Source organism: Electrophorus electricus, chromosome 11, assembly GCF_041902795.1.
Source record: "Electrophorus electricus isolate QZ-2024a chromosome 11, ASM4190279v1, whole genome shotgun sequence".
In the NCBI taxonomy this organism is placed as follows: domain Eukaryota; kingdom Metazoa; phylum Chordata; class Actinopteri; order Gymnotiformes; family Gymnotidae; genus Electrophorus; species Electrophorus electricus.
This window is the reverse complement of record NC_137507.1, coordinates 5082212-5110000: the sequence shown is the minus strand read 5'-3', so window position 1 is coordinate 5110000 and position 27789 is coordinate 5082212. Positions and strand designations below refer to the sequence as shown.

The following is a 27789-nucleotide window of genomic DNA, read 5'->3' as shown; positions in this document are numbered from 1 at the left end:
TGCATCTTTCTATGTATGCTTTTTTAAGTCAAATAGATATTTCATATATGTATAAACTCTAGCCCTTGTACTGCAGTATTTTGGGTATTGTTATGGTGGATATTTGATAAGCTCTATTTAGTTTGCATTTACAGGCAGATTTCAAGGACAGGCTTCACAAAGTAGATGAGGACTGGGCAGTAATCTCCCACATGCACACATGTGCATACGCGTGCACACATGCCCGTGCACACATGCTCACACTGTTGAGACTGAATGGGAAAGATGCTCTTTTGAATCCATTCATTGCACAGATGTCCAAAGTGCTTTTCCCGTTTTATTCAGCTGTGTGTGTGTCTCTCTCACACACACACACACACACACACACACACACACACACACACACACACACACTCTTGTGTGTTTGTCTCTCACACTCTTCAGAGCGCTTGTGACATCAATAATACAGAAAAGGGTTGTGTTTCCTGTGTAATCAGCACTGGGCCCACAGCAGGGCTCCCAGGGGCTCTGCCCTCGTAAGGGGGAGAATAGCCCAGCTAGTAGAGCAGGAGCAGAGCTAAGCTCCCCACATGAGGAGGCTGGAGCTCAGTGAAAACAGGCACACACAGCCTCTGGAGGCCTGGACTCTCAGATCAGGCTCTGTGACTGGAGGCCGAAACTAAAGCCTGCGATCACAGGAGCAAGAAGGTGGGTGTTTGTAGAAAGGAGTTTCATTTGTTTGGAAGCTACAGATTGTATGTTATTGCTGCACTTGGCTTGCAGGATGGACAGATGCATTTTTGTGTGTATTACATGTGTCTAAACAAAAGCTTTTATCTGGGTCCAGTGATAAGAGCTTTATGTTCTGTTAGCACAGATGTGAGCTGTGCCTTTTGCTACGTGTATTGAATAGCCTTTGTAAATGTTGTAAAATGGGGCAGTAAAATAGTTAGCGCCTGGCACAATTTAGTCAGCCAGTTATTCAGATCCATCTCCTCAGGAACCTGCTGAATTTGGCAGAACTAGAAGGCAACAGAGCCAGGTGGCATATACATAGAAGGGTGGTGAGCGAGAGAGAGAGCGAGAGAGAGAGCGAGAGAGAGAGCGAGCGAGAGTCACGACTTTGTAATGTGTTCAGTACAGTTTGCTTCATGCTGACTCTCTCTCTCTCTCTCTCTCTCTCTCTCTCTCTCTCTCTCTCTCTCTCTCTCAGTCTTTTAGACTATAGCTATTATATCAAGGACTATATGCTACAGTGTGAATTCTGTATTGTAGTAACAGCACTCTTGCATATTCATTTACAGAAATATTAATGAATTAATATTAATATTAATTAAGCTTAGCATGCTAAAAATGGCATATAGTTAAAATTTAATGCTGAGGTCAGTATTTCACAGCCTCAGTGCAGGACCTCCACCAGATGTTTTGTTCCGGTTAGGTGATGCTTTGTTGATGGTGTCCCCTTACAGGTTACAGCTGAGTGTAAGACTAAAGGTAGGAACTTCCTGTTTATGTTCCAGAGTTTAGAGCGTTCTTAATCTTTCATTATTACCAGTTTCACTTTAATCCATGAACCCACTGAGGATCAGGCCTATGTTGGAGTCTAACAGAGGGATAACAAACACAGTGTGTGCCAACTGAGAATTTCACATCAGAACTTACTGTAGAGCAGCAGGTCTTCCGCTACACACCTGTCTGCAGAGAGAGTATATACCATATCACACATGTCCCAGGTCCCAGAGAGTATATACCATATCACACATGTCCCAGGTTTAAAATACTGCGCTAACATAGGAATACTAGAAGTTTGTGAACTGAACTCGACCAGGAAGCTGATCTCTGGTATGTGTTTTTTGTGTTCTGGAGATCAGCCTTCTGACCTTCTGGACAGGGGTTAGAAATGAGCTCACAAAGAAGGAAGATTTTTCCGTTGGTGACCACCACTGTAGTCATACCCATTGACCCACCATTTGTAATGTGTCCGGCCATGTTCATAGCACAAGCCATTTGATTCTTTGCTTTACCTGTCTGAATCCTGAAAACAAACAGGGACCTGGCTCCCTTAAAGGAAGTGCTGTGGTTACTGCGGATACTTTTAACTGTGTCTGCTTTACACTGTGGTCAGATAAGGGAAAGATGTTTTGGTCATCCATTGGTGGTCAGCCCTTGCGCCTGGCCTGGTCTCGCAGTAGCCGTGCACTTCACACGATCATATTTTTCTCCTCGGCCTCTTTAAAGGTCTTTTTTGATTCGCCAATGAGCTGTGTCGGGTGTGTGCGCTCACAATGCAAGGTGGCCACTCACCAGTGAGCCAGTCCAGTAAAGTGCATTGACACAATCCCAGATTTATTGCACATGTTGTATTTACTGCATCCTGCATGAGTAGTGCTCCTATGGGTAGGTGGTATAAATAAAAAACATTTCAACATTTGTCAAAAGCACTGAGATTCATGAAGGCAACCTAATGTGAAATAACAAGTATCTGTCAGCTCTGGCAGCCACTCTAAAGAGCTGTATTAAAAGGGATAGGTGTGCAAAACTGCAGCTTTGCTATCTGTACCACTGGGGTCACAATATGAGTTACTGATATTGATTAGTTAAGGTAGCCCATAGGACGTGCAAGTGGTCGATGTGCAGCTGAGGGTTCGGATGCAGTCCCTGGGGGTGAAGGACCTTTTCACTACTGGTCTGCAATCTGAGATGAAAATGGAAATTCTTTGCCAAGCTAGTGCAGGTTGTTGAACCACTACCCTTCCAGTAGTGATGCTTCACCATTGGTGGATAGTGGCCTAAAATCACTTTACATTGGGATTTTATTTGTTTTTAGTGCTAATGCATAATTTAAGCTTTTTTTTTTTTTAAACACCAAATTTGCAAAATTTTAAATTTGACTTATTAGCATCAATATTTATCATTATCTACAAGCAGATCTAAAATATCAGAATAAGCACATATGCATACAAAAATACACATCCACATCTGCCCAGAAGTTTCAGATGAGTACAATACTACCCAGAGGTTTCTACAGGCAGCCATTGTAGTCTCAGTATACTCACCTTTGCTCACTGGATACGATATTAGCTACGATTCATAAGTGTACAATTACAGACTGAAGTTAACCTCATGGACAGCACAGTTCATCAGCTGGCCTTTGGTCTATTTCTGATCATAAGACCACTGCTGGCCGGACAACTAAAATTCAGTCAGTATTGGTCCTGGGGACAGAAAGTGATGGCTAACACGAATTGTGCATTACAATAGGCAATAGATTTTATCTGTGCAGTGGCAAGGTGTACCTGACGCATAAGTATTTTAAAAAAATAGTGGCTGGTAAGCGTTCAATCTATTCACTGTTCTCCAGAATTGCGTTGACTTTTGATGGATTTATGATGCATGGTCTTGCTGCTTAAACTGCTCTCGTGTGTCACCTGCTGCCTTAAACTAGCTGAACTGTCACCTGACCCATGTCCCTCCACGTCATTGCTGAGTCCCTGTTTTATTCCCTGTTGATGACATCCTTGAGGAATTGAGGAGTCGTGTTCATTTTAACCTTTGGGCTTTAGTCTGCACTGTACACGCTGAAAAAGCAGCAAGATTTGACGTAGAGATTATGATGTTACAGCTATGATGCACCTCCTCTGTTGTGTGCTGCTATAGGCAGGCTGGCTTTATAAATAGAGTACAGTGTAAAAAGTGTGCGTGTGTTTGCGTGCATGTTTGTCTGTGTGTTTGTGCGTGGGTGTGTATGTACTCATGAAGTTGTTGATGCAAATGTGTATGTATGCAGAGATTTTGTTTGTGGTGACTGTCTTGCAGCTGTTCTGTCTGAAAGCCTCTCTCTGGTCTAGCTCAGAGGGAGTGGGCTGTGTTTTTTGTTTCTGTGTTTTATTTATTTATTTTTGCCCAGATTCAGCATCACAGCTGCTCTTGGTAATGCTGCTTCTAGCAGGTCTGCCCTTATAGCTGCAATTACTATGGGAGCGGCTGGTTTCTCTCTCACTGTGGGCACATGTTTGTTCGTGCATCTGTGTGATGTTGTACTACATGACAGCTGATGGTTTGTTGCATGTAATATGCTTTCTCTTGCTCTCCTTCTCTTTCCTATGTGAATTATTCACCCAAGAAGAGGGTAAAGGTGAGTTCTGGCTTTCTGTGACTCGGTACCAGCTTTCAGTGACTCAGTACTACTGGAACCCTGCTGCAATGCATTTCGCCCACCCAGACACAAACTGCAATTGCGGTGCAGGATTTGAATTCTGCTCATACACACTCTCGCTGTAAGTGGTCCTTGCTGGATCCAGCGTCACTGTAGTGTAGGCGGAGACAGCTGTATCCAGCGTCACTGTAGTGTAGGCGGAAACAGCTGTATCCAGCGTCACTGTAGTGTAGGTGGGGATAGCTGGATCCAGCATCACTGTAGTGTAGGTTGGGATAGCTGGATCCAGCTTCACTGTAGTGTAGGAGGAGACAGCTTTATCTAGCGTCACTGTAGTGTAGGTGGGGATAGCTGTATCCAGCGTCACTGTAGTGTAGGAGGAGACAGCTGGATCCAGCGTCACTGTAGTGTAGGAGGAGACAGCTGGATCCAGCTTCACTGTAGTGTAGGAGGAGACAGCTGGATCCAGCTTCACTGTAGTGTAGGAGGAGACAGCTGGATCCAGCGTCACTGTAGTGTAGGAGGAGACAGCTGGATCCAGCGTCACTGTAGTGTAGGTGGGGACAAAGTTGGGGACAGCTGGATCCCACGTCAGTGTCTCCTGACTTATCAAGAAATGCACTAGCATGGCAAGCTTTAAACTGGGCAGCGTTCTCCAGGAGTGGCTGTGCCCAGCCCTGTCATGCACAGGGAATGGAATGGGCTATGCTGGTGCCTCACTAGTTGTGTTACAGCCACTTGTGTATAACCGCGTGCTCTCTCTGAGCCTAATAGCAGGGGAGAGGCTGAAAGCAGCTCAATCAACCGCATTTAATTTCTCCTTGTTGTCTGCGTGTTGAGCTGCTGTAAGGATTGCTTAGGCAGAGAGCTGCCTGCAGTCCCCTGGAGCGGGGCCCGCTCCCCACCCCGAGCGGGCCTTGCTCCCCACCCAGGGGAAAGGCCGTCCTTCTTATCAGCTGCTGCCAGAGGCTCCTGGGCAACATCTGCCAGCAGCTCCGATTGAAACAAGGGAATGGGTGAAGGTCACATGTTTCTCCTGTCTCCTGCAGCTCCTCGATAGGCACTCAGCTGCCGTCGCATTTGCATGATGGCATTGCCTGCGTTATCAAATCCCCCTGGAGGAGATCTGCCACTCATCCTAGGAACTCTGATTACGTAACGTGTTTGTGTGTGTGTGTGCATCTTCCCCATGCCTTTTCTTTAGAGGCTGACTGGCTCAGTGATTCAGTCTTGATTATTCGTCAGAATTACTCACACTGAATGTGAAGGTTCTAGTACTCCATCTGTATTTGAGTGTTAGTCTGTATGTGCATTTGCATTCCTCATCTTGCTTGTAAATGTGTGTTACAATGATGATGTGTGTGTGTGCATAGAAGGTCCCACATAGGCAGTCTATTAAAACCAAGAATCTATCACCTCTAAATCACCACTAAATTAGAGCATGTATCCGAGCTAATACTTAATGGAGCTTTATGTTTGAAGAGGGACTTAGCTCTGCAGTAGAGCACAGTCTAGCATTGAAGGGTGCAGTGTAGCATTTTTCCTGCGAGTTGCAGTGATGTTATGAGAGGGTGGACATGGGCCTCTCTGATCAGGGGGCGTGAAACGGGTTGCTGAGTCATTATCTCCCCCAGGGGCGCTTTCTTACTGCTGTAATTGATCGTGTGTGTGTGTGCGTGCACGTGCACTGTAAGCTACATTAAAACTGTATTCAGAACAGCTGAATGAGAATTTTTAGGGTTTTCGGGAAAATCTTCTTTTTTAAAAAATACTTTAGAATTTTTTGGCTATATAATATGGCTGAAATACAAAGCATGTTATGCACAGAGCCAACACAAAGCCTCTGTCTGTCAGCCCTGTCCCCGATGGAGGTGAAGCTGAGTGATTGCAGAGTAATGGTGGCAGTGTGCACTGAGGATGCTTCTAAACCACTAGGGAGGACAAATGACCAGCAAAGTTATTGTGTAAAGATAGCCTGGCTTCAGGAACAGAAAGCTCTTTACTCAATCCCAGTCTGATTGCCACTAAGCTTTAAAGTACATCTTTTACATCTGAGTTGGACCTAGGAACTTGGGGGGTCTAAAAGGTCTACATTTGTAAATGTTGCCATGAGACCATCAAATGTTCGTTTCATGGATCTATCTTTGCAGTAGTCATGTTTAATGTTGAAGTTTTTTTCATTTTAATTTTACCTTTGGATTTTTTTCAGTCTGAGTATCAGTTTTTCAGTTTAAGGTTTTAAATAAACTGATATACTTAAAAAAAATAATAAATAAACATTGTTCCTCATTAATTTCAGATGTCACATAAGCAACATCCCCATGTAGCGGTTTAATTAGCTCGCTCAGCTGTAATAGCTGAGCTTGTGTAGGTAATTAATAGTGTTATCGTCTTGTCCTTAGTGGACATGTTGGAGGCTTTCCTGCTCACCCTCTCTCATGTGGCCACCCTGATTAGGGGCAGGAAAACCTCTCCCAGACTGAATGCATAATAATGAGCCAGGTGATGAGATGTATGGAGGCCCAGCAGAGCTGAAGGGGGTCCCTGTGTGGTACGAAACACTTCTCTGTGTGACACCTACTGTAACTTGGACAAGAGGGAGGGATATTTAAGGAAAAGTGAAGATGCTGTGGTGAGGAAGTTGCAGAGTGATGATGATGATGATGAAGGATTCGTTTGATGAGAGATCTTTCACAGGCTCCATTCTCTGCATGCTGGTCCAGCTGTATCTGGTCTTCTAGTGGAAAATAACTACACCATCATTTTCCACTCCCCGTGCATCTTTGGGTGTGGTTTAAGGACATTGGGAATAGGCTGTCTCTGTCTGTGTGGGCGGCAATACCCCCAGTATCATGATGCATTTGATGTGCTACCATAGAGCTGCAATAGACCAAAAGGGCTTTAGCACTGTAGCTCTATCACAGAACAGAGCAGCCATGTTTATTCCTGGGAAAAACTCGCAGCAGTTTAGCTGTCCTTCTCCAAGGTCTTCTCATCGGATGTGAACTGAGCATGAAATCATATTGTGTAAAAGAAAAGAAATTACATGGTGAATATTTTCTTTTATGCTGCTGGAATTTTTGTGGACAGACTGGTACAAAGCCAAATATTGTTCCCCTGCTGTTTTTAGGGGAGGAGGATGTACCGACACAATACATGTGAGTTTGTCCATTTTTGCCCACCAGAACTCTGAACAGCATGCATCTTTTCTAGATTTGATCCAAGCGACGCATTTGGAAGTATTGTGGAAGGAAAGAACAGAGTGACCATACAGGACTGATAATGGCTTCTGCTTGTGTTGTGCACCTTTTGTAGATTTGATCCAAGCAACGCAGGAATCTAACGTGAACATCCCGCAGATGGCCGACACTCTGTTCGAGAGGGCAGGGAATGCCAGCTGGATCGTGGTCTTCAAGGCCTTGGTCACCACGCATCACCTCATGGTCCATGGCAATGAGGTGAGAGATTCTTCCAGTGGAATGATGTGTACAAGGTTCTAGAATCCACATAAATCTAGAATATGATCATTATGGTCACTGACCTATAATAAAGAACTGGATTCCTAAAGATGTAAAAATCTGATGCACAACACTGCAATAATGGCATGCCCAATTCGTAATAATGGTGGCAATAAGTAGTAGTTACCATGTCATAAATCCTTTTTTTGTTCTCTCTTCTACATCAATCATCCAACCCTCCTATTTTAAAAACTGCCTAATCCACCTGACATAAACTATAAGTTCATGTAATCAGTTTAGCAGTGGGATGTGTTTTATTCTTTTATTTATTTATTTATTTTACATGGTTGAAAATGCAAGAAGATCAAGTTGCTTTTGTGCTTATCTCTGACTTTAGGTAGATTGCTATGCTAGCTACTATTTTTGGAGAAGTTCTCTGAACTTTCTAATGAAAACACACTTGGGGATGCCAAAAAAGCTTTTTGATACTATGTGGGATCAGTAATTGTATCTTAAATACAAATATATTTCACCTTAAAAACTAAAATTTGAATGAACCTTATCTTATCTAGTTTTTTCCTATTGTCAGTACACCCTAGCTCAGCTAGAAAGTTAACATTAGTTAATGTTCGGTAGCCTTGACTTTCAGGTTTACTATTATATCAGCCATCCAGTTCTTTATTAGAGATCAGCAGTTGTGGATGTACAAATTGCATGTTAGTCATGTATAAACTCTCAGGTAAACAGTTTTCAAAACTGTTTGTGCTTGTGATTGCATTACTGAAATGGTTTTTAAAACTCCTGTTAATTGTGTTCTGTATCCTTGTTATGTCCAGTTAATGAGTTTATAGTTACACTGTACTATACTTTTTACATTGTACTTTTTCTGTAACCAGGCAATTTTGCATTATATAGATGCCATTTTACGCAGCAGTGACTTTATTTGTTTAATCAGGTGGTCTTAACTTTAACAAATTGGTTTTCAAACCAATGATTGGTTATGCTTTTGTATGGGATTAAACCTGTTGCCACACCAGCAATTTATGATAAGAGAACATAGCCCCTTTACTGAATCTAGAGAGATCAGAAGAGTAAGTGGTCAGAGGAGATTCAGATGAATCCTGGCCTGAGGTTCTGGCTTCCTCCTGCAAGGGGTGACCAGTAGAAAAGCCAATTTTGAGATGATTTGAGGGAGGGCAAGGAGCACACTGACTGGTTGTAAGGAGGACTGCTTATACAGACCGTGTTGGATATAAGTCTTTTCATGAAGCTCCATTTCATATATATTGTCAGGGGATGTAACTCCATGTCACTGTTCATGCAAATATATAAACACAGGTAATACAAAAGGGGGATGAGGGATGTTTATTCTGTAGATCCTCTTAGTAATATAAGTGTGAGTAGCATTTGTGGAGGGACTCTTGAGAGCCACAGATCCCTTTTTGGCTCTTAGGCAAGTCACTCCTGGATCACACCAGCACATCAGTTTCCACTAACTTTTATAGCTGGGGAAAGGGGCACATCAGAAGGTCTCAGAAGGTCTCAGAAGGTCTCCGCTTGTTGGCTTTTTCTCTACCACTGAATGCTCTGAATGTGTAAAGAGCACATTTTCTTCCCTCTAATTTAAATTTCCAAGCAGATTCTGCTGCATATATTCAGTACAACGGTGGAATAAGTTTTGACCTTTACAGGAAAATAAAGGTAATTTAACATCAGTGTTTCTTATAAGATAGTGACCCAGATGTGACTCAATAAAAATGGATGGAAGTTGAGCAAGTGTCACCACTTTAGCATGTCCCAGTTTGGTGCCAAGAGTCAGTTAAGTTTAGTGGTGAAGCCGCATTTGGGCCAGACTTTATGGCTGGGATGAGTTTCGCTTCCCCCTCATCTTGGCCTTCTCCCAGCCTCCCTTTCTGTAAGGACTGAGCCATGGCCATTTTCCATGGAGGGGTGGCAAAGGGGTAGAGACAAAGGAATGGTGGGAGTGGAGATGAGCTGGCAGATGGAGAGTTGCGGAAGAGAAGACAATGAAATGAAGCACTCAAAATACATGAGAGAGAGAGAGAGAGAGAGAGAGAGAGAGACTTCCTCACACACCTCTTTTTGTATTATACAAAACATCAAAAGTATATGTCCATGTGTATGTGTGTGCCCTAACAGAGTGATGTAAATAAGTGCTGGCATCCTGCCATTTTGTATTTGGTTCTCGTTTTCATTCTGCGCTTCAGTCTGAGTTCTAATGTGGTTGCTCATGCACAAACGAGGGTTGTTAATACTCTAGCACACTTTACCCCATGCACTCTTGCTTGTCTCATGCTGGTTGTATCTGGACTTGTCTACTTTAACCACATGCATTTACACTGCATAGTCAAATAAGTTTCTGTTTAGCTAGACTGAAATTAAATTACTGTTCTTCACAAAAAATCCAAATCCAAGATGGCAAGTGTTGTATTTCCACCTTGAGGTGGTTCCTAGACAGGAGAAGATGGCTTGGAGAAGCTGCATGTATATTTTCAGATCGTTTTATTCTTAGCAGTGACATGGTTCTGTTTGCCTGCCAATTAATATGATTCCTGAATAGTTTCCAATACAATTCCTGAATACTTTGACAAATACAAGTACAGTTAAGTTATCTAAATGACAAGATGTCTTTATCAGTATCACTGATGCTAAATGTATTTTGCGGTTTGTTCCTTTTAGAGATTCATCCAGTTTCTTGCCTCCCGGAACACCCTTTTCAACCTCAGCAACTTTTTGGACAAGACTGGCTCCCATGGTGGGTGGTGTTACATGTTTAGTTTTAGCAGCTTCGCATCTCAGATTATGATCTTCTGGCACTTCTTTTCCTGCTTGTTTCAGGCTATGACATGTCCACCTTCATCAGGCGCTACAGCAGGTATTTGAATGAGAAGGCCTTTGCCTACAGACAGATGGCGTTCGACTTTGGCAGAGTGAAAAAAGGGTAAGTGCTGCAGGCAGTTTCCTCTCGCAGTGCCTCAGCGCTCTGGAGAATTGCGCTGAGCTCACTGGAGCGCAGAGCATGGGGGAACAGGCTCCAGAGGGATGCTGGGAAGGCAACAGCACAACGAACATCAGCACTGAGAGGAAGGCAGATTTCTGCGTGCTATGCGAAGCCTAATGCAATTATTATTTTTATCCGTCTTTTCTTGGGTGGGCTACTGTGGAAAGGGTGGGGGTGTTCCAGACAATCTGCAGTATACGTGTCTGACATTCACAAATGCAGAAATCAGTAAGAGCAGTTCATCATACCTAAGGTCAACTCTAAAAGCGCAACTATTTGATCTATTTTTAATTTTACCTCGGGGACAATGAGTCTCGGGGACAGTTTTGCACTGCTGTAGTGCAGCTTTGAGTCTATGAACTTTATATATTTTATTAAATATGACATTTTAATTAATAAATTAACTTGTGTACAGTTAAATTAACTTGTACAATTCTTTTCATTAAATCTACTTTTTTATTAAATTAAATGTGTTTTTATTTTCTGTTGAAATTAACTATTTAATTTAAATAAATTCAATTTGTCTTCTTTCTTGGCAAAGACTTTCATGTGGTTATAGATCACAGGATGTTATTTAATGTTATTTCAATTCCTCTATATCTATGGGAAGCACTTTGAATTGCTACTATGTATGAAAAGTGCTATACAAATAAACTTACCTTGTCTTGTCTTGACTTTACCGTGGAAGGATGCCTCACTATTTATAAACGAATAGAAGTTTGTGGGGTAGAATTTTAAGAAAAGGCCCCCATTAAAGTTTTCTAGCCTGTCTAGTAGGGTAGTGTTATCTATTGTGTCAAATACTGCACTGAGATCAACCAAAACCAGCAATGATGCATACAGAGGATAGTAAATCATTTACAATCTTTACTAAAGCTGTCTCCGTACCCTGATGTGGCCCTACTGATTTTTATATATATATATATATATATATATATTTCAAATGGGTCTACAATTTGACAGTTAACATGGGTCAAGATTAGTTTATTTCTTTTAATAAGAGTCCTAATTATTGCTACTCAGAGTTTTTGAAGACAGGAGTCGTCGCAGATTTACAGGGGCGTTAGATGCGGTATTTCAGTTTTTTGTCTATTAGTTTAAAGTTTGTTGTTTAAAATGTGCTGTAGTAAGTGCACTTTTTTAGTGTGTAAATCTTTCCAAAAGTGGAATATTTATAGTTTAGGCAGACACCATTTACATTCCAACTTTCTTATGGTTTTTTTTGGTATGCATGTATGGTTACTGAACCAATAGATGAGAGTTATTTGCCTGTCTTTTAGTTCTTAATGGTGGCACGTTTTCGAAGTTGGCATCAAACGAGCTTCTGAGCTCTCAGTGCTATATGTACTTTACATGCTACAAAGCAAAGAGCTCCCACTCAAATCAGATATAGTGTTTCATTCTTACAAGACTGAGATTGTATTCCTAATCATAATCTCAGGGTAACCTGCGAATCTTTTATATGTCTGTTGATAATTGAGTTAGCCTTGTAAGAATGGCTAACTGTACACTTTATTATGTGTGTATTTGCTGTTTTTGTGTGGTTTGGGCATAGAAATATTTTAATTTGCTTCCATAAATATAAAACTATGTGCATGCCTGTAGGCATATGTGCATTAGTGTGGGTGTTTGTGGGTGTTTGTGTGGATGGTTGCTTTAATATATTTTCGATATTTTGTTGTAGGTGGTTACACATATACATACATACGGACATTTGTTTGACCCGACCTCCTGACAGAGAAAATATAATTGTGTGTGCCCACGTTTGTGTATTTGTATCTCAGAGCTGACGGTGTCATGAGAACGATGACTACAGATAAGCTTTTGAAAGCCATGCCAACCCTGCAAAGTCAGATCGATGCCCTGCTGGAGTTTGACGTGAGATTGTCTTATTTAATTATAACACATCATGAATTGATTTCCTGACATTCAGTTCAAATTTAAAACAATAAACATAACTGAGTACATCAACATAAATAGATCCCTTTCGAGGTAGCATTTCTGCGAGAGCAAGATTAGACAGGAGCAATACTGTGGAAATTGTTGATTATTATAAATAATCTATGTAATGCACAACATTAAAACATAAATAAAATGAAATTTACATCAGCCATCTTATGCGCGTTTATGACAGGGTAACCTTGTCTAATGCAATTTTTAATCTTTATTGTAAATTTTTGTTTTCCTGTGATTTCTATTTCCCAGGTCCATCCGAATGACCTTGTCAATGGGGTGATCAATGCAGCATTTCTACTGATGTTCAAGGATTTGATCAAGCTATATGCCTGTTACAATGATGGAATTATTAATTTATTAGGCAAGGCTGTCTAGCTCCTTCATTATTAGATTTTCATATAAGTGTGCTGGATCAGTGGTCTATAAATGACATTGTCAAAAGTCTAGATGTACTAGTTTAAAGCTGAAACACAGCTCACTTGAAATGCTTAACATTGTTTACTTGTTGGTTCAATTACTTTAGAGAAATTTTTCCAGATGAAGAAAGGGCAATGCAAAGATGCTTTGGAAATCTACAAAAGATTCCTGACGCGAATGACCAGAGTTTCAGAGTTCCTAAAAATTGCTGAGGTAACATCTAACATCAAACTTTTCTTCTGTGGATTTTTTTTTCCTTCTTCTTTTGTTCATCAGTGGAAAAAACATTTAAATGACAACATTGTTTTCTCTTAACAGCAAGTCGGAATAGACAAAAACGATATTCCAGAACTTACCCAGGTAAGCTGTTTAAAATTTGTTTTCTAATTTTCATGCTCTAGTCACCAAAGGTGATGAACTTTCTCCATATAGCTACTAATATAGCATGTGAGAGCTTTTACCATGGTTTTGCATGTGTTGCAGCGTTAGCCAAGAAATTTCAGACAACTCAATTTCCCTTAAATGGTACTGCCTCTCCCTTTCCTCAAAACTGAGCCACTGCCCTGGCCAATCACAGATATCGATTTACTGAGTCGCCAGATCATCATAATTATTCATTCTTCGGAAAGGGACATGTTCCAAGGATTCATCCCTTCATCCGTGCAGCCAGTGGTGGCAGCTGCTTTCATGAGTGATAGTCTCTGTGCCCTGTTGTCTTGTTGCAGAGGTGCAAGTTGATCATACAGGCTGAGAGTGTGTGTAGAGTGTAGTGCTTACAGCTATGGAGAAACGTGCAGATCCATCAGTGCTACTGAAACAGACTGCACAGAGGCTCTGTCTTTCCAGATGAATGTGGATGTTGCGGTAGGGTTACAGGCAGAGAAGCAGTGCTTGCAGGGATACCCCATGGCTCAGATCAGGCCTAGGATGGCTGCATTAAACCCAATGTTCACACTGAGCAGTAAAAAATGAAATTCACTCAGAGTTTCCACAATCATTGAAACACTTTAACACATACTTATCTCAGCATTTTTCTTTTCAGAATTAGAAAAAGTCTGAACTTTGTGTGAGCAAAGTTAATATAGTTTAATTTATATTAAATAAATAAATATACCAAGTGTTGTATTAATAATTGTCATAATTTATTTACCAAGAAAAGATGGTGTTGTTTTGAGGTTATGGAAACTCTGTGGAGAGTTGATATTTATTTCTTCTGTTGATGAATGTTTTGGTTTGATGGTTTGCTCTGAATGCATGTTTGGCTTTTAATTTTAAATTTTGTGTCAGGCTGGAGCTTCAGTCTGAGAAATTGCACAAAGAACATGAAACAGTATCTGGACTGGCTGTAAGATTTTGAGAAAGTGTTAATAGCTGAATACCTAATACAGTGTCTTAAATGTATTCAGTAAAATAGTCAAAATACATGAAAAGAGTAACATGTTAAAAATACATTTACAATACCTACATTTTGAAAAGACCCACATGAAACAGCCCTGCTACATTGTCATTCACAATCATTACATAAGGCTCACTGCTTGTAGGTGGTACTTATTATATGTAGGTGTTTTAGGATGGTGAATTTGTTACTCTTTCCATGGGCATAGTTAAATATGGTCTGCGAGCTGCTAGCATTTGATTTTATCATTTGTTTTTTAAAATCTGATTTGGCATATTTTGAATCTACACTTTATGGTCAAACATATGTGGACACCTGACCACCAAATCCTTGACCATATGAGCTTGTTGGACATCCAATTCCAGAAACATTCATAATATTATATATTATTGGAATTTGCTTGCAAATGTTACTGTTCAAAGGTGTTCAATGGGGTGATGTTAGTGCTGTGTGCAGGCCATTGTACATCCTTCACACCAATCTCTTTATGGATCTTGCTTTATGCATAGAGACAGAGTAATGCTGGAACTAAACTGATGCTGCAGAGTTGGAAGCATATAGTTCTCTAATGTGTCTGTGTGCTTTGGCTTACATTTCACTGAAATTCACTGGCCTAGCCCAAACCTTAAAATAGCCACCTAAAAGGCCCTTTCCTTTTATCCACATCTTACGTCTGACACTGTGTGTAACGCTAGGTGGTGTTCCCCTTGGATCTGCCAAAATCTAATTCATCCATCAGACCTCCAGATAGTGAAGCGTGATTCATCTGACGTCAGCCGGAGGATGATGGGTTCCCCTTCTGAGCCTTTGTCCTTCTGAAGGTTTCTTCCTGTAGCTCTTTAGGAACTCCTCCTTGCCAGTCTTGCCTTGGCTTGCTCATTACGGGCCTGAGACCGGATTCTCTGCCAAGCTGGTTTCTGTAAAAGCTGCTTTGTGACTGACATGTGTTGTAAAAAGCACTATGCAAATCCATTAGAAATTGGATTTAAGTTAATCACTCCAGAGAAGTGCCCTGCCGTGGCCTGCAGAGTCCAGTGGAGGTGTGCTTTACACCACTGCAACCGAAGCTTGCCGTTGCACATATCGATCTTAGGCTTATGTGCAGCTGCTTGGCCATAGAACCCATTTCAGGAAGCCCCTGAAGCATAGCTCTTGTCCTGATTTGGAAGGATGAACGATTCAGCGCTGCGCAGCTCCACTCTGTGAGTTTGGGTGGTCTACAGCAGTTGTTCCTAGAAACAATCATAGCAGTTACAGTTGACTGGAGCAGATCAAGCAGGGCAGAAATTTCATGAATTGACTTGTGGCAAAGGTGGTGTCCTATGGTACCGCTACATTTAAAAGTCACAGAGGTCTTCATTGCAACCCATTCTACTGCTAGCATTGGTCTGTAGAGATTGCATGGTTACTTGTTTGATACACCTGTTAGCAATGGGTGTGCCTGAAACACCTAAACTCAATAATTATGAGAGGTGTCCACATATTTTTGTCCAAATAGTGTATAAATCTCTATTAGACTTGGAGTGTGTTATCTTAAACAAGTCACTGTCTTATGTCTTTGTCAGCTTTTTAAAACCCTGCTGACAGTCACACCACCGATAGAGCAACAAGGAAATGCACCAAAGGGTTCAAGTATAGCTTTTGATACTGTATGGCGCTGTGTCCCCAGAGATATGGCTGGCACTGTTGTAGAATGGTAGAGATCACACAACTTCCACAGTTAAGAGCGCACACACACAAAATAAAAAAATCAAGTATTGCTAGTAGGCCCCAAATTCCAAACATGCTGACTCTTCAGATTCTGTTACTGAAGGTGAGGCTATACTTGACTCTACATTCTCACGTGAACCTCATATTACATCTGCAATTAAATCTGCCCTTTTCAGCTACTTTCACCTTGCCTGTGTTCACCAGTTTCTCAACATGAAAGATGCTGAAACTCTAATCCTTGCTATCTTCAGCTCTCACACTGACAGCTGTAATTATCTTTACTGGTCTGCCTGCTAAATCACCGAACAAACTTCCAAACATTAAACACTGATCTGGTAGAGTACTAACACGTGCTAGGTGATCACATCTGACTCCCAGCTTTATCACTACGTTTGTTATCAATCTCTCCCAGTGCATATTTTATCAAATATGAGGTAACACCATGGATGTGGTAATCCAGCAAGTGGGCAGGGAGGGAACATGTCCCAGAATGTATAAATGTGACACTGTGCCCCAAATGCTCCACCTAATAGCGTTCAAAATGGACGCAGTGTCAATGTAATGACTGCAGTACAATAAGGGTTTGCAATCAGTCTTGTTCTGGCACTTTTGCTTACTTCCTTAAGAAAAGACAGGAACGTCAGTTGTCTGGATTTCTTTTTTCAGAATTTCCACACCTGTCCTTCTGATGCACGAGCACAGAATTCATGACTAATTACCTGATTACACTAGGATTGCAGTTATAAATGAAAATGAGCCAGTTGGTTTTTTTAAAGGTGGTTACACACAAATAAACGTCATTTAATAAAATGTGTTATTATTATTATTACTTATTTTTATTTTATTTTATTAAACAAACGGACAAACCACAAAAACACCACAAAGGTGCTGGATCCACATAAATAAGTTCTGGAACGCAGGCACTTCAAATGAGTGGCACTGGATCTTGTGCCAACAAGATCCGTAACAAATTAAGTACTGGACTCTCCTCGTTTTCAGTTTAAGTTAACCTTTATTGGATTCAAAGCCCTTCCTGGTCTTGTTCCAGTTTAGTACTCCACCTTTGCATGCACCCTTAGGTTCTTGGACAAGAGACTCCTGGAGGTGTCAAACAGCAGATTGTTCTCTTTGGGTGTCGGATCTTTCAGTGCCTTGATGCCTAAACTTTGGGATGCATAACCCCGATCTCTCCAGACTCCCATCGGTCATCTGTCATATCTCAGTTTAAAATATTCCACTTCATACAATATTCTCCTTATTGTCTCTAAAATGACGCTTTGTCAAGTGGTCTTGGGCGTCAGGAAGGCACTATATAAATAAAACAATGATGATTATTATGATTGTATTTATTCCTCAATAAGTTGTCACTTTATTACTGTATGCAAATTGCTATTACTTGTATTACAGTCAAGTTCTGGTGCATTACTGTAGTCAAAAGAAGCTTCCAGTTTAGTGCTTAGAGATGCCACGCAGTTCAACACCTGTTACATTTACCTGATGATTTTATATAAAGCGACATACAATTATGGAAGGTCTAGTTAGTGTTCATTTCTAGTATAATCAAGCTTATGCTATTAGTATTCAATAGTGGGAAAAACTGTTCTGTATAGAGCACTCTGAGCTCTGGGTCTTTAGCCATTGTATCATTGTGAATAAGGTCTTCTGTGTAAACTGGATACGCATGGTTAGGTTCACTCTGTAGAGTTGGTTGTTTAAATATGATGTTAAATGTGACACTAGAATTTAAATTTACCAGGATTCCATTCATGCATGGCTGTTTGTGTGCAATAATGTGGAAATGTCATGTTTATCAGCACAAAGTAATGAACCTATTGCCCTCCAAATTGGGGTGTGTGTGTGTGTGTGTGTGTGTCTGTGTCTGTGTGTCTGTGTCTGTGTGTGTGTGTGGAGGGTGTGTGTGTATGTGTCTGTGTCTGTGTGTGTATGTGTGTGTGTGTGTCTGTGTGTGTGTCTGTGTAGAGAGACTGGACTAATGAAGGCAATTACAGACCTTGGTTGGCCTTGGTTATGCACAGGTAGCATTCCAGGCACCTCCCAGTAGGACCCTAGTGGAACTGTTGTTAGCCTTTACGTGGAATGAAGCCTATCTTTCTTTAGGTATAAACCACACACATAAGCTTTTTTTATGTAAATAATACAAAACATTGCACAAATAGAGACTCTTAAGAAGACAAGTATCAGGAGCTATTATATGTATTCTAGTGGTTGACATTTTCACAGTGCTAATTCAGGTTTGTAGAACATTAGTATTACTGATAAAAGTGCATTCCACTGAAATTCACTTGTTGAATAATTTTCTGGCCTGCAGACGGAATAAATATTTTAAAATAAATGGCCTAGAAGTTTTTAGTCTTGTGTACAGGTTAAACATGTCATGTGACCAATGCAACCAATGAGATGCTTTTTGTCTGTATTGTGCCTGATTGTGTTGAGCATGCTGCAATGCATTGTAAAATGCTTGCCAAAAGTATGGGAAACGTTCAGCAGATCGGTGCAAAACATTTACACACACGGGGGATACACCAACATTTAATTTTTTGGGCCCACAAAATAATCGATCATTTTGGCTGATACTGACACTGAATATTTTACTTTTATGCATTTAAAGCAAGAACTACAATTAACAATTTAACTATGTTAAACTCTTAAATGTTTTAATGTAATAAGTAAATCAGACATCAAAGATAGTTTCAAAAATTCCATTTTGTTTCTAAACTTTCTCAAATGTTAAGCACTTTTTTTGGTCACCAGATATTTTGCTTAATGAGTAAACATCAAAATAAAATAGACAACATCAAATCTCGTGTGATAATTATAAAAATGGATTGCACTTAAAAAAAGAAAAATAACTATCTGTGATATTAGCATTTTTGTCATAACTATAATAATGTACAAACAAGGTCTAAATTAAACAGAAGGCTTAAATCTGTTGGATAGATGAAAATTATCAGTTGTAATTATAGACCGCAATTCTAATATCGAACTAATAATACATTTTAAATGATCCTTATCGGCAATTAATATATTGAACAGATATTTTATGCAACTCTAAGATGGGCAGCTATTTTACAGCTCATATCATATGGTAATTATATAATATCTGCTTAATATTTGCTTAATTGCTTTTTAATGTTTTGCAGTTCTTTGACTGCTGACTGGCATCACCTTTGAAATGTTATGCACAAAAATATTAGTTTTCAGATGCTTAATTGCTTTTCTTATCATTCCTCCACTAGATGATGAAACTCATTTGCCTTTTCCCTTAGCTGTCCCTCTTCACTGCACATATCCTCCCTCACACCTGTGCAGTTGCACAGCTGGGTGACTTTAGCTTCTTGTCTCAACGTGGCTGTGTCTGGTGCATTTCTAGGCCCCGGAGAGTCTGCTAGAGTCTCTGGAGACGCATCTGAACACCCTGGAGGGGAAGAGGGGGTAAGTGCTGCTGGATGTGGGGTTTAGGGGGAGCCGGGCGGTGCTGAGTGTAGGGTATAGAGGCGGGTGTGTGGGCTTGAAATTAGGGGTCCTGGGTGTTGCTGAGGTTAGATTAGGGGTCCTGGGTGTTGCTGAGGTTAGATTAGGGGTCCTGGGTGTTGCTGAGGTTAGATTAGGGGTCCTGGGTGTTGCTGAGGTTAGATTAGGGGTCCTGGGTGTTGCTGAGGTTAAATTAGGGGTCCTGGGTGTTGCTGAGGTTAGATTAGGGGTCCTGGGTGTTGCTGAGGTTAAATTAGGGGTCCTGGGTGTTGCTGAGGTTAGATTAGGGGTTGCTGAGGTTAGATTAGGGGTCCTGGGTGTTGCTGAGGTTAGATTAGGGGTCCTGGGTGTTGCTGAGGTTAAATTAGGGGTCCTGGGTGTTGCTGAGGTTAGATTAGGGGTCCTGGGTGTTGCTGAGGTTAGATTAGGGGTCCTGGGTGTTGCTGAGGTTAGATTAGGGGTCCTGGGTGTTGCTGAGGTTAGATTACGGGTCCTGGGTGTTGCTGAGGTTAAATTAGGGGTCCTGGGTGTTGCTGAGGTTAGATTAGGGGTCCTGGGTGTTGCTGAGGTTAGATTAGGGGTCCTGGGTGTTGCTGAGGTTAGATTATGGGTCCTGGGTGTTGCTGAGGTTAGATTAGGGGTCCTGGGTGTTGCTGAGGTTAAATTAGGGGTCCTGGGTGTTGCTGAGGTTAAAGTGCTCGGGAGGATAGTTGCTATTTCAGAGTTACTAAGCCTAACTAAAAATGTAAAGTGACATTTGAATAGGTCTGTCCCTGCAGTATATTACTACTATTTGTGTCTAAACAACATCGTTATTTTTAACATTTTTATTATTTCGGCCAATTTATTTAAGACATTATTGGGGAAAAAAGGGTACAATTAATATTCTTTCTTCCTTTGTCTTGTGTTGACAGTGATGAGTAAGTATGATAGAATGCATACTGGAATGTATATGTTCAATTATTATTGTATATTTACTTTATTTCATTCCTTTGTTTTTATTGCTATAATGACGTTCACTTTGCAATTCTATAGATGTAGCTCTTTTTTTCCATTTTTTTTTCAGGTTTTCAGTTTTTGAATAAAGAAACTGAGTTTGCTGCAAATCTATAGAATTGGTGTGGATATAGGCACAAGTTAAGCTTGTGCTTATGTAGAATTGGTAAAGAACAAGCCTGTTATATTTTTTTAATTATACACTAATATGAATTCTGCTGTTAGGTAGTGTTCATATCCGCATTTTTTCAGCGTTTGTCTCACAAACGGTGCATGTATGTCAGGAATATTTTACCCTTTTCTGACAAGAGCGAAATCTTTACACAAGATTTCAAGAGCGTGAATTGTTGAGTGGGAAAATGCGGCTGTGGGTGTGTGTGTGTAATGTATATTGATTTGGTGATAATCTGTGTCATAAACCAATTACTGCCTTGTCCTTCTCGCTTGCTATTTAACCACCGTTCCTCATGGTCTAGTCTAAAGCACTTCATTAAGATTCCATTTTTGTTCATCGTGATGTGTTTTAAGAAGGCCCTGGTCAGTACAAGTTTTAAAATTCTTGCTCATTCTTCTTTTAGGTCACCAACTAAGGTAAGTAATGTTCAGTCTAATTCAAGCTTCTAAGAAACTTCCAATAGCAAGTTTCTACATAAAATGTACCAGCATATTATTATATTTATAATGAATAATATGTACATAATATGTTTATAGTGTAGAGTCAGTATATTCATAAAATGAGTCCTAGGCTTCTATGGGATTTTTTTTCCCCTCGTAAACAAATATTAATAATTGAAAGAATGTCTGTCTTTAATGCTCCTGTATGCGTCTGTCTCTATAGAAGGGCTCCGTAGCCAGTAATGGAACCCCCGCTGGCACGCCTACAAAGTCAGTGGAAACCATATCTCCACCCAGCATGGTGGCAGGTGGTGCAGGTGCAGGTGCAGCACCAAAAGCACCCGCTGCCGAACAACCAAAGGCAGCAGCGCCTGCAACAAACAAGTGAGCCATTACACCTCCACTGCTACACCACTAATACACACCTCCACCACTACAACACTCCTCCACCACTACACCACTAAAACACTCCTCCACCACTAAAACACTCCTTCACCACTACACCACTACAACACTCCTCCACCGCTACACCACACCTCCACCGCTACACCACTAATACACACCTCCACCACTACAACACTCCTCCACCACTACACCACTAAAACACTCCTCCACCACTAAAACACTCCTTCACCACTACACCACTACAACACTCCTCCACCGCTACACCACACCTCCACCGCTACACCACTAATACACACCTCCACCACTACAACACTCCTCCACCACTACACCACTAAAACACTCCTCCACCACTAAAACACTCCTTCACCACTACACCACTACAACACTCCTCCACCGCTACACCACACCTCCACCGCTACACCACTAATACACACCTCCACCACTACAACACTCCTCCACCGCTACACCGCTACAACACACCTCCACCGCTACACCGCTACAACACACCTCCACCGCTACACCACTACAACACTACAACACTCCTCCACCGCTACAACGCACCTCCACCACTACACCACTACAACACTACAACACTCCTCCACCGCTACAACACTCCTCCACCACTACACCACTAAAACACTCCTCCACCGCTACACCACACCTCCACCGCTACACCACTAATACACACCTCCACCACTACAACACTCCTCCACCACTACACCACTAAAACACTCCTCCACCACTAAAACACTCCTTCACCACTACACCACTACAACACTCCTCCACCGCTACACCACACCTCCACCGCTACACCACTAATACACACCTCCACCACTACAACACTCCTCCACCACTACACCACTACAACACTCCTCCACCGCTACACCACACCTCCACCGCTGCACCACTAATACACACCTCCACCACTACACCACTCCTCCACCGCTACACCGCTACAACACACCTCCACCGCTACACCGCTACAACACACCTCCACCGCTACACCACTACAACACTACAACACTCCTCCACCGCTACAACGCACCTCCACCACTACACCACTACAACACTACAACACTCCTCCACCGCTACAACGCACCTCCACCTCTACACCACTAAAACAGTCCTCCACTGCTACACTACACCTCCACTGCTCCACCACTACGACGCACCTCTACGGCACACCTCCACTGCTACAGCACCCCTCCACCACTACAGCCCCCCCACAACACTGATTCTCCACCACAGCGCCACTACAGTGCTCCTGCACAGAACTGTAATGGCTGGCTTTCTTTGCTCCCTCTCTGCCCCTCCCCCTTTCTTCCTGCAGCAGTGGTTTTAATGACCTGGTGGATTTTGATTTGCTGGCTCCCAGTGCAGGTGCCTCAGCAGCTCCCATGTCATCATGGGGAGGTAAGCCTGGCCCTCCCCCTGTTTGTGTACTCTAGCCTATTCTTCCTCCAGTGTCCACTGGCATGTCACTCTTTGGTATGTTGTCACTCTCTCACCATGGAGTGAACAGTTGAAAGGTTAACAGTTATTAGGTGAACAGTTCAAAGTAGGTCATGCATTTTCCCCTACTTATCCTCGCCCCACTCAAACACAGACACACAGACGTGTATACACACATTCACAAACATTTTGCCATCACCTATCACAGTCGAGCCCCCACACTAATAACACCTTCATCCACTGCACCTTGTGGTTTTGAGGATCACGGTGTTTGGGATGAAAAATGGGCAGCATGAGTATATGGAAAACTACATTCACCCATTAGGGTGCTCTGAGTGTGAGTGTGTCACGTGTTTCTTTGATTCTCGTTTCTTCCTCTGTTTCCCTTTCTGGCTTCTCTGCTGTGTTCACAGACCTCCTGGGTGAAGGTGAGTAGTAGTGTTTGTGCAATGCAGTTGATTTTAACTGAGCTATACATTGGATGTGCTGCTTTGACAATATGTGGCTGTCTCTTGGCCCTGTACAAAGCTTTATGGTGAACAGGGCAATGCTATGCTATTAAAACCCATTTCTCTACCTTAACTTTTGATGAAAAGCAACCATTTGACACAGTTGTGGAAAAAGAGCCGCCCTTGTATTCACTGAACAGAGAATCATGTTCCTGTACAGCGCTGTGTTGCACTGAGTAACTTTACAGTATGTATGAGCACTTGGGCCTGCAGTTTTAAATGTTCTCTTTAGTAGGGTTAACTGCCTTCTGAACATCTGCGTATCCTGCCACACTTGTGTTTCTTACCAGTTATAATCTTGTCTTATCTTGTTTCTTCTCTTCTCTTCTCTGCTCTTCTCGTCTCATCTCTTCTCTTCTCTCTTCTTTTCTCTTCTCTGCTCGTCTCTTCTCTTCTCTTCTCTTCTCTTCTCTTCTCTTCTCTTCTCTTCTCTGCTCGTCTCTTCTCTTCTCTTCTCTCTTCTTTTCTCGTCTCTTCTCTTCTCTTCTCTTCTCTTCTCTTCTCTTCTCTTCTCTTCTCTTCTCTTCTCTTCTCTTCTCTTCTCTTCTCATGTCATGGTGATCCTGGGGGTGTCAGCCACTCTAACAGCTCCTGCTGCAGCACCTGCTGCTAGCGCGTCCGCAGCCCTACTGCCTGAGGCCGACTCCGCGTCTAGCACAGCTGAAGCGGCCCCAGCGGCCGCTGCTAACGCTAATGCTGACACGCCGGTGGCCCCCGCCTCACTGCCAACCCCTGCTCCTGCTGCCCCGACCTCTTCCATTTCAGACATGGACCTGTTCGGAGGTCAGGCCACCCCTCCCCAGAGCAACATTTAATGTACTGGGTAATGGGGCAAGGAAAAACTAGGCTAGGTTAGGCTGAGCTAAGTCAAATGTCCATCTGCTCCCTCCTAAACTACATTGCAAAATTTCTCACAATACAAGCTAATGGGCTAGAGAGCAGGACCAATAAGGTGTTACGGAAAGAGTTACGGAAACAGAAGGCCTGATGTTTTACTCACATACCTGCTTCTTTATATCCGATTAATTTAATTTTAAAAAGACATTCCTGTTTGATTAATAAGTGAGTTAATAATTATTTATTGAATTTTATGGTCCCTATTATTTTTAAACCCACCTTGTCTGTAGCGTGACAGAGTTGGTTGATTAAAACCGTGCTGTTTAATCAACAAGCGGCTGAATGGTGAGTGTAGCGGTGATGTGCATTCTGAAACACAGTCAGAGCACAAGCGTGGTGCTCACAGCTTCAGCCTGCAGAGGGCAGACTTGCACCTCCACATCTCCTTTCATCTGCTTGTCTCAGAGCTTTGCTTTTCAGATTTCACACCCACAGGAGGCTCTGTGTATGTGAACCCAACGTATGAAGGCCTGAAGAATTAACCACTCCTTCAGGCTCTTATAGAAGGTCTGATGTCTGCATACGGTCAGGCTTTGATCTCCTTAATTAATCCTCTTTTTTTTGTCCCTGTTTGTGTCTCTGTCTTTCCCTTTCTCTCTCTCTCTCTCTCTCTCTCTCTCTCTCTCTTTCTTTCTTACTCACTCCTCTCTGCTCTTCGACTGGTTTTCTTTGTTTGTTTGTTTGTATGTTGTGCTTGTCTGGTGATGCAGATGCGTTTGCCCCATCTCCGGGCGACGGGCCAGTTGGGGGCGGGGCTCCAGCAGCCGCTGCTGATGCATGTGCTGGATCTGGTGGGTGCAGACACTAGGAACGCGCATGCGTGCGTGTGCATAACATAATTACATAATTGCAAAACTCGTCACAGTACAATATATGGCCAAATGAATGTGGACACCTGACCATCACACCTATATGAGCTTGTTGGACATGCCGTTCCAAAACCACAAGTATTAATATGGAACTGAACCCCCCTTTATAAAATATAACAGCCTTCACTTGTCTGGAACAGCTTTCATTCATTCAGAGGAGCATTTGTGAGAAGGCTTAGCTTAGTCATCAAACCATTTAATTCCAAAAGTGTTCAGTGGGGTTGAGGTCAAGGCTTATCAGAACATGTCTGTATGGACTTCACAGAGGGGCACAGTCATGCTGGAACAGAAAAGGACCTTCTTTGGAACTAAGGGGCTCAAACCCTTAAAAAAAAAGACCCTTTAGTTCCCCTCCACTAAACTGGGTTAGCACTATGCATTGTAGTATGGTATTGTTTTCCTGGCATCCACCAAACCCAGATTTGTCCATTAGATTGCCAGATAGTCACATGTGATTCATCACGCCAGAAAAAAAAAACATTTACACTCCTCCAGAATCCAGTAGTCACAGGCTTTACAGTATTCACGCCTGGTGGCTGTATGCATCTGCTCCGCCATGGAAACTCATTTCATAAAGACATAGTTCTGATGTTGCTTCCAGAGGCTCTCCATAACTCTGTAGTGAGTGATGCAACACAGGATAGGCGATTTCTTTATGGAGCTACACGCTTCAGCACTTGGCAGCCCCGATCTTTGCGTTTGAGTAGTCTACTGCTTCATGTCTAAGCATGTTGTTACTCCTACATGCTTCCTTTTCACAATACGCAAGATCTAGCAGGGCTGAAAGTTCATGAACTTGAAGGAAAGAAGGCAAAGACATCATAACAGTGCCATGTTTATAGTCACCGATCTCTTCAGTACGACCTATTTTATTGCCAGTGTTTGTCTATATAGATTATATGCTTCATATGTGCTTGATTTTATACATGTGAAATGCCTGAACTTAATAATAATCCATATAGTTTTGGCCCTATAATGTATGTATGCCCATGTGTATGCATCTACACACAAAAACATCTGCAGTTTTTTTCATGGCATTGCTTGAGTATTTAAAGGAGGCTTATGCTAGCTCACAATCCAGTAGAGCAGCATCTGCGCATGCTGTTGCTTAGGGGTGTCCCACCCCCAGCCTTGGGCGTGGCCCAGTAGAGCAGCATCTGCGCATGCTGTTGCTTAGGGGTGTCCCACCCCCAGCCTTGGGCGTGGCCAGTGCCCCACTGCTGTGCCCCTCCCACATGCTCCTGCTCCTCCCTCTTACTATCCTCATAGTAAGACTTAGACTTAGGATAACTTTTAGCTCTTTTATTTTTAACTTTGTGTTGTGTGTCTGATTCATTTGGTTTAATGTGTGTATTTTATTGACAAACAGTATAAAATTGGCCTTTAAGGGAAAAGGTAATTGTACCTATTAGCAACAGTGAAATGTTGGCATTATAAAAGTTTATGACTCATTAGGAGAGTTTTGAGCTTCAGTGATATGTAAAAACATTAGACACACACACACACTTTATTCTCTTCTCATGTTGGGGCTTTAACTGCTCTCTCAGATGTTTTAGTGATGTCTTAGTGACTCCATAGACACAGCTGTGTGTAAACCTTCACAGCATAAAGTGCATTTTTTTCTGACACGTAACAGTTGCATGCTTACTTACTAAAGTCTGGTTTTAGATGTATCTAGTTACTTGAATAATGCTACTGAAGGTTAACCAAAAAAGTCTTTTCATGTTTTCAGGTTAAGGTAACGTTATCTTTTACTGAACTTAGTAGGTCCTATCATGATTTGAAACATTTAGTTTCTTTCACCTGAGCTCTGGTTTCTGAAGTCATACGCGTTCAGTGAGCCTCTTTTTCTTTTTTTTGCAACTTCTGTTGTTTAACCCCCCCAAAGACCCTTGGGCTCCCTCTGAGGGCAGTGCGGAAGTTGTCCCAGAGCTTGACCTTTTTGCCATGAAGCCAGCAGAGGGCAGCACAGCGGCAGAAAGCCCAGATGGTGAGGAGCTGGGCATAACCCCCAGTGCAGCTTCCAGTTCAGCTCCCAGTGAAGCTCCCGGTGGAACTTCCAGTTCAGCTCCCACTGCTGCCCCAGCTAGCTCCACCACCACCACCGCCTCCACCGCAGAGTCGACCGCTCCACCAGCACTGGACATCTTTGGTGGTAAAGACTCTGCTTTCATTATTGTTTTGTTTTTCTCTCTTCTTGCATTATGACACTGATGACTCGTTATTATTTTTGCTCTTTTATTTATTTGTTTAATATTTAGCATTTTTGAAATATTGGGCATTAGGCTGAATTGAAAACTTGACCACCCTCTGTACTGTATAAAGTATCATAACAATTCGAAGCCTCTTAACTTGCCATCCAAGGCTAATGGCTTTTGGTGAAGCAAGGCGTGAAGGCTGCGTTGCGTGGGTGGTCAGCGTCTTTGATTCACACATGGCCCAGAGTCAAACCCAAGGAAA

The 27789-nt window shown here is 42.1% G+C and overlaps 1 protein-coding gene across 5 annotated transcripts in view; it reads left to right on the top strand.

The window, feature by feature from the left end:
- The window catches only part of snap91a (synaptosome associated protein 91a), a 42308-nt gene that overhangs the window by 5090 nt on the left and 9429 nt on the right, over positions 1-27789 (top strand). For 4 of the 5 annotated variants that reach the window (XM_081722980.1, XM_081722979.1, XM_081722977.1 and 1 more), the window contains exons 2-16: positions 7451-7593; positions 10294-10369; positions 10453-10555; positions 12400-12493; positions 12821-12932; positions 13095-13201; positions 13307-13348; positions 19486-19547; positions 21161-21173; positions 21421-21581; positions 22933-23015; positions 23468-23482; positions 24140-24346; positions 25171-25251; positions 27218-27484. In XM_081722980.1, the coding sequence (XP_081579106.1) occupies positions 7451-7593; positions 10294-10369; positions 10453-10555; positions 12400-12493; positions 12821-12932; positions 13095-13201; positions 13307-13348; positions 19486-19547; positions 21161-21173; positions 21421-21581; positions 22933-23015; positions 23468-23482; positions 24140-24346; positions 25171-25251; positions 27218-27484 (1566 nt within the window). The remainder of the gene's footprint in view (positions 1-7450; positions 7594-10293; positions 10370-10452; positions 10556-12399; positions 12494-12820; positions 12933-13094; positions 13202-13306; positions 13349-19485; positions 19548-21160; positions 21174-21420; positions 21582-22932; positions 23016-23467; positions 23483-24139; positions 24347-25170; positions 25252-27217; positions 27485-27789) is intronic. The other variant, XM_081722978.1, reaches the window with a different exon arrangement.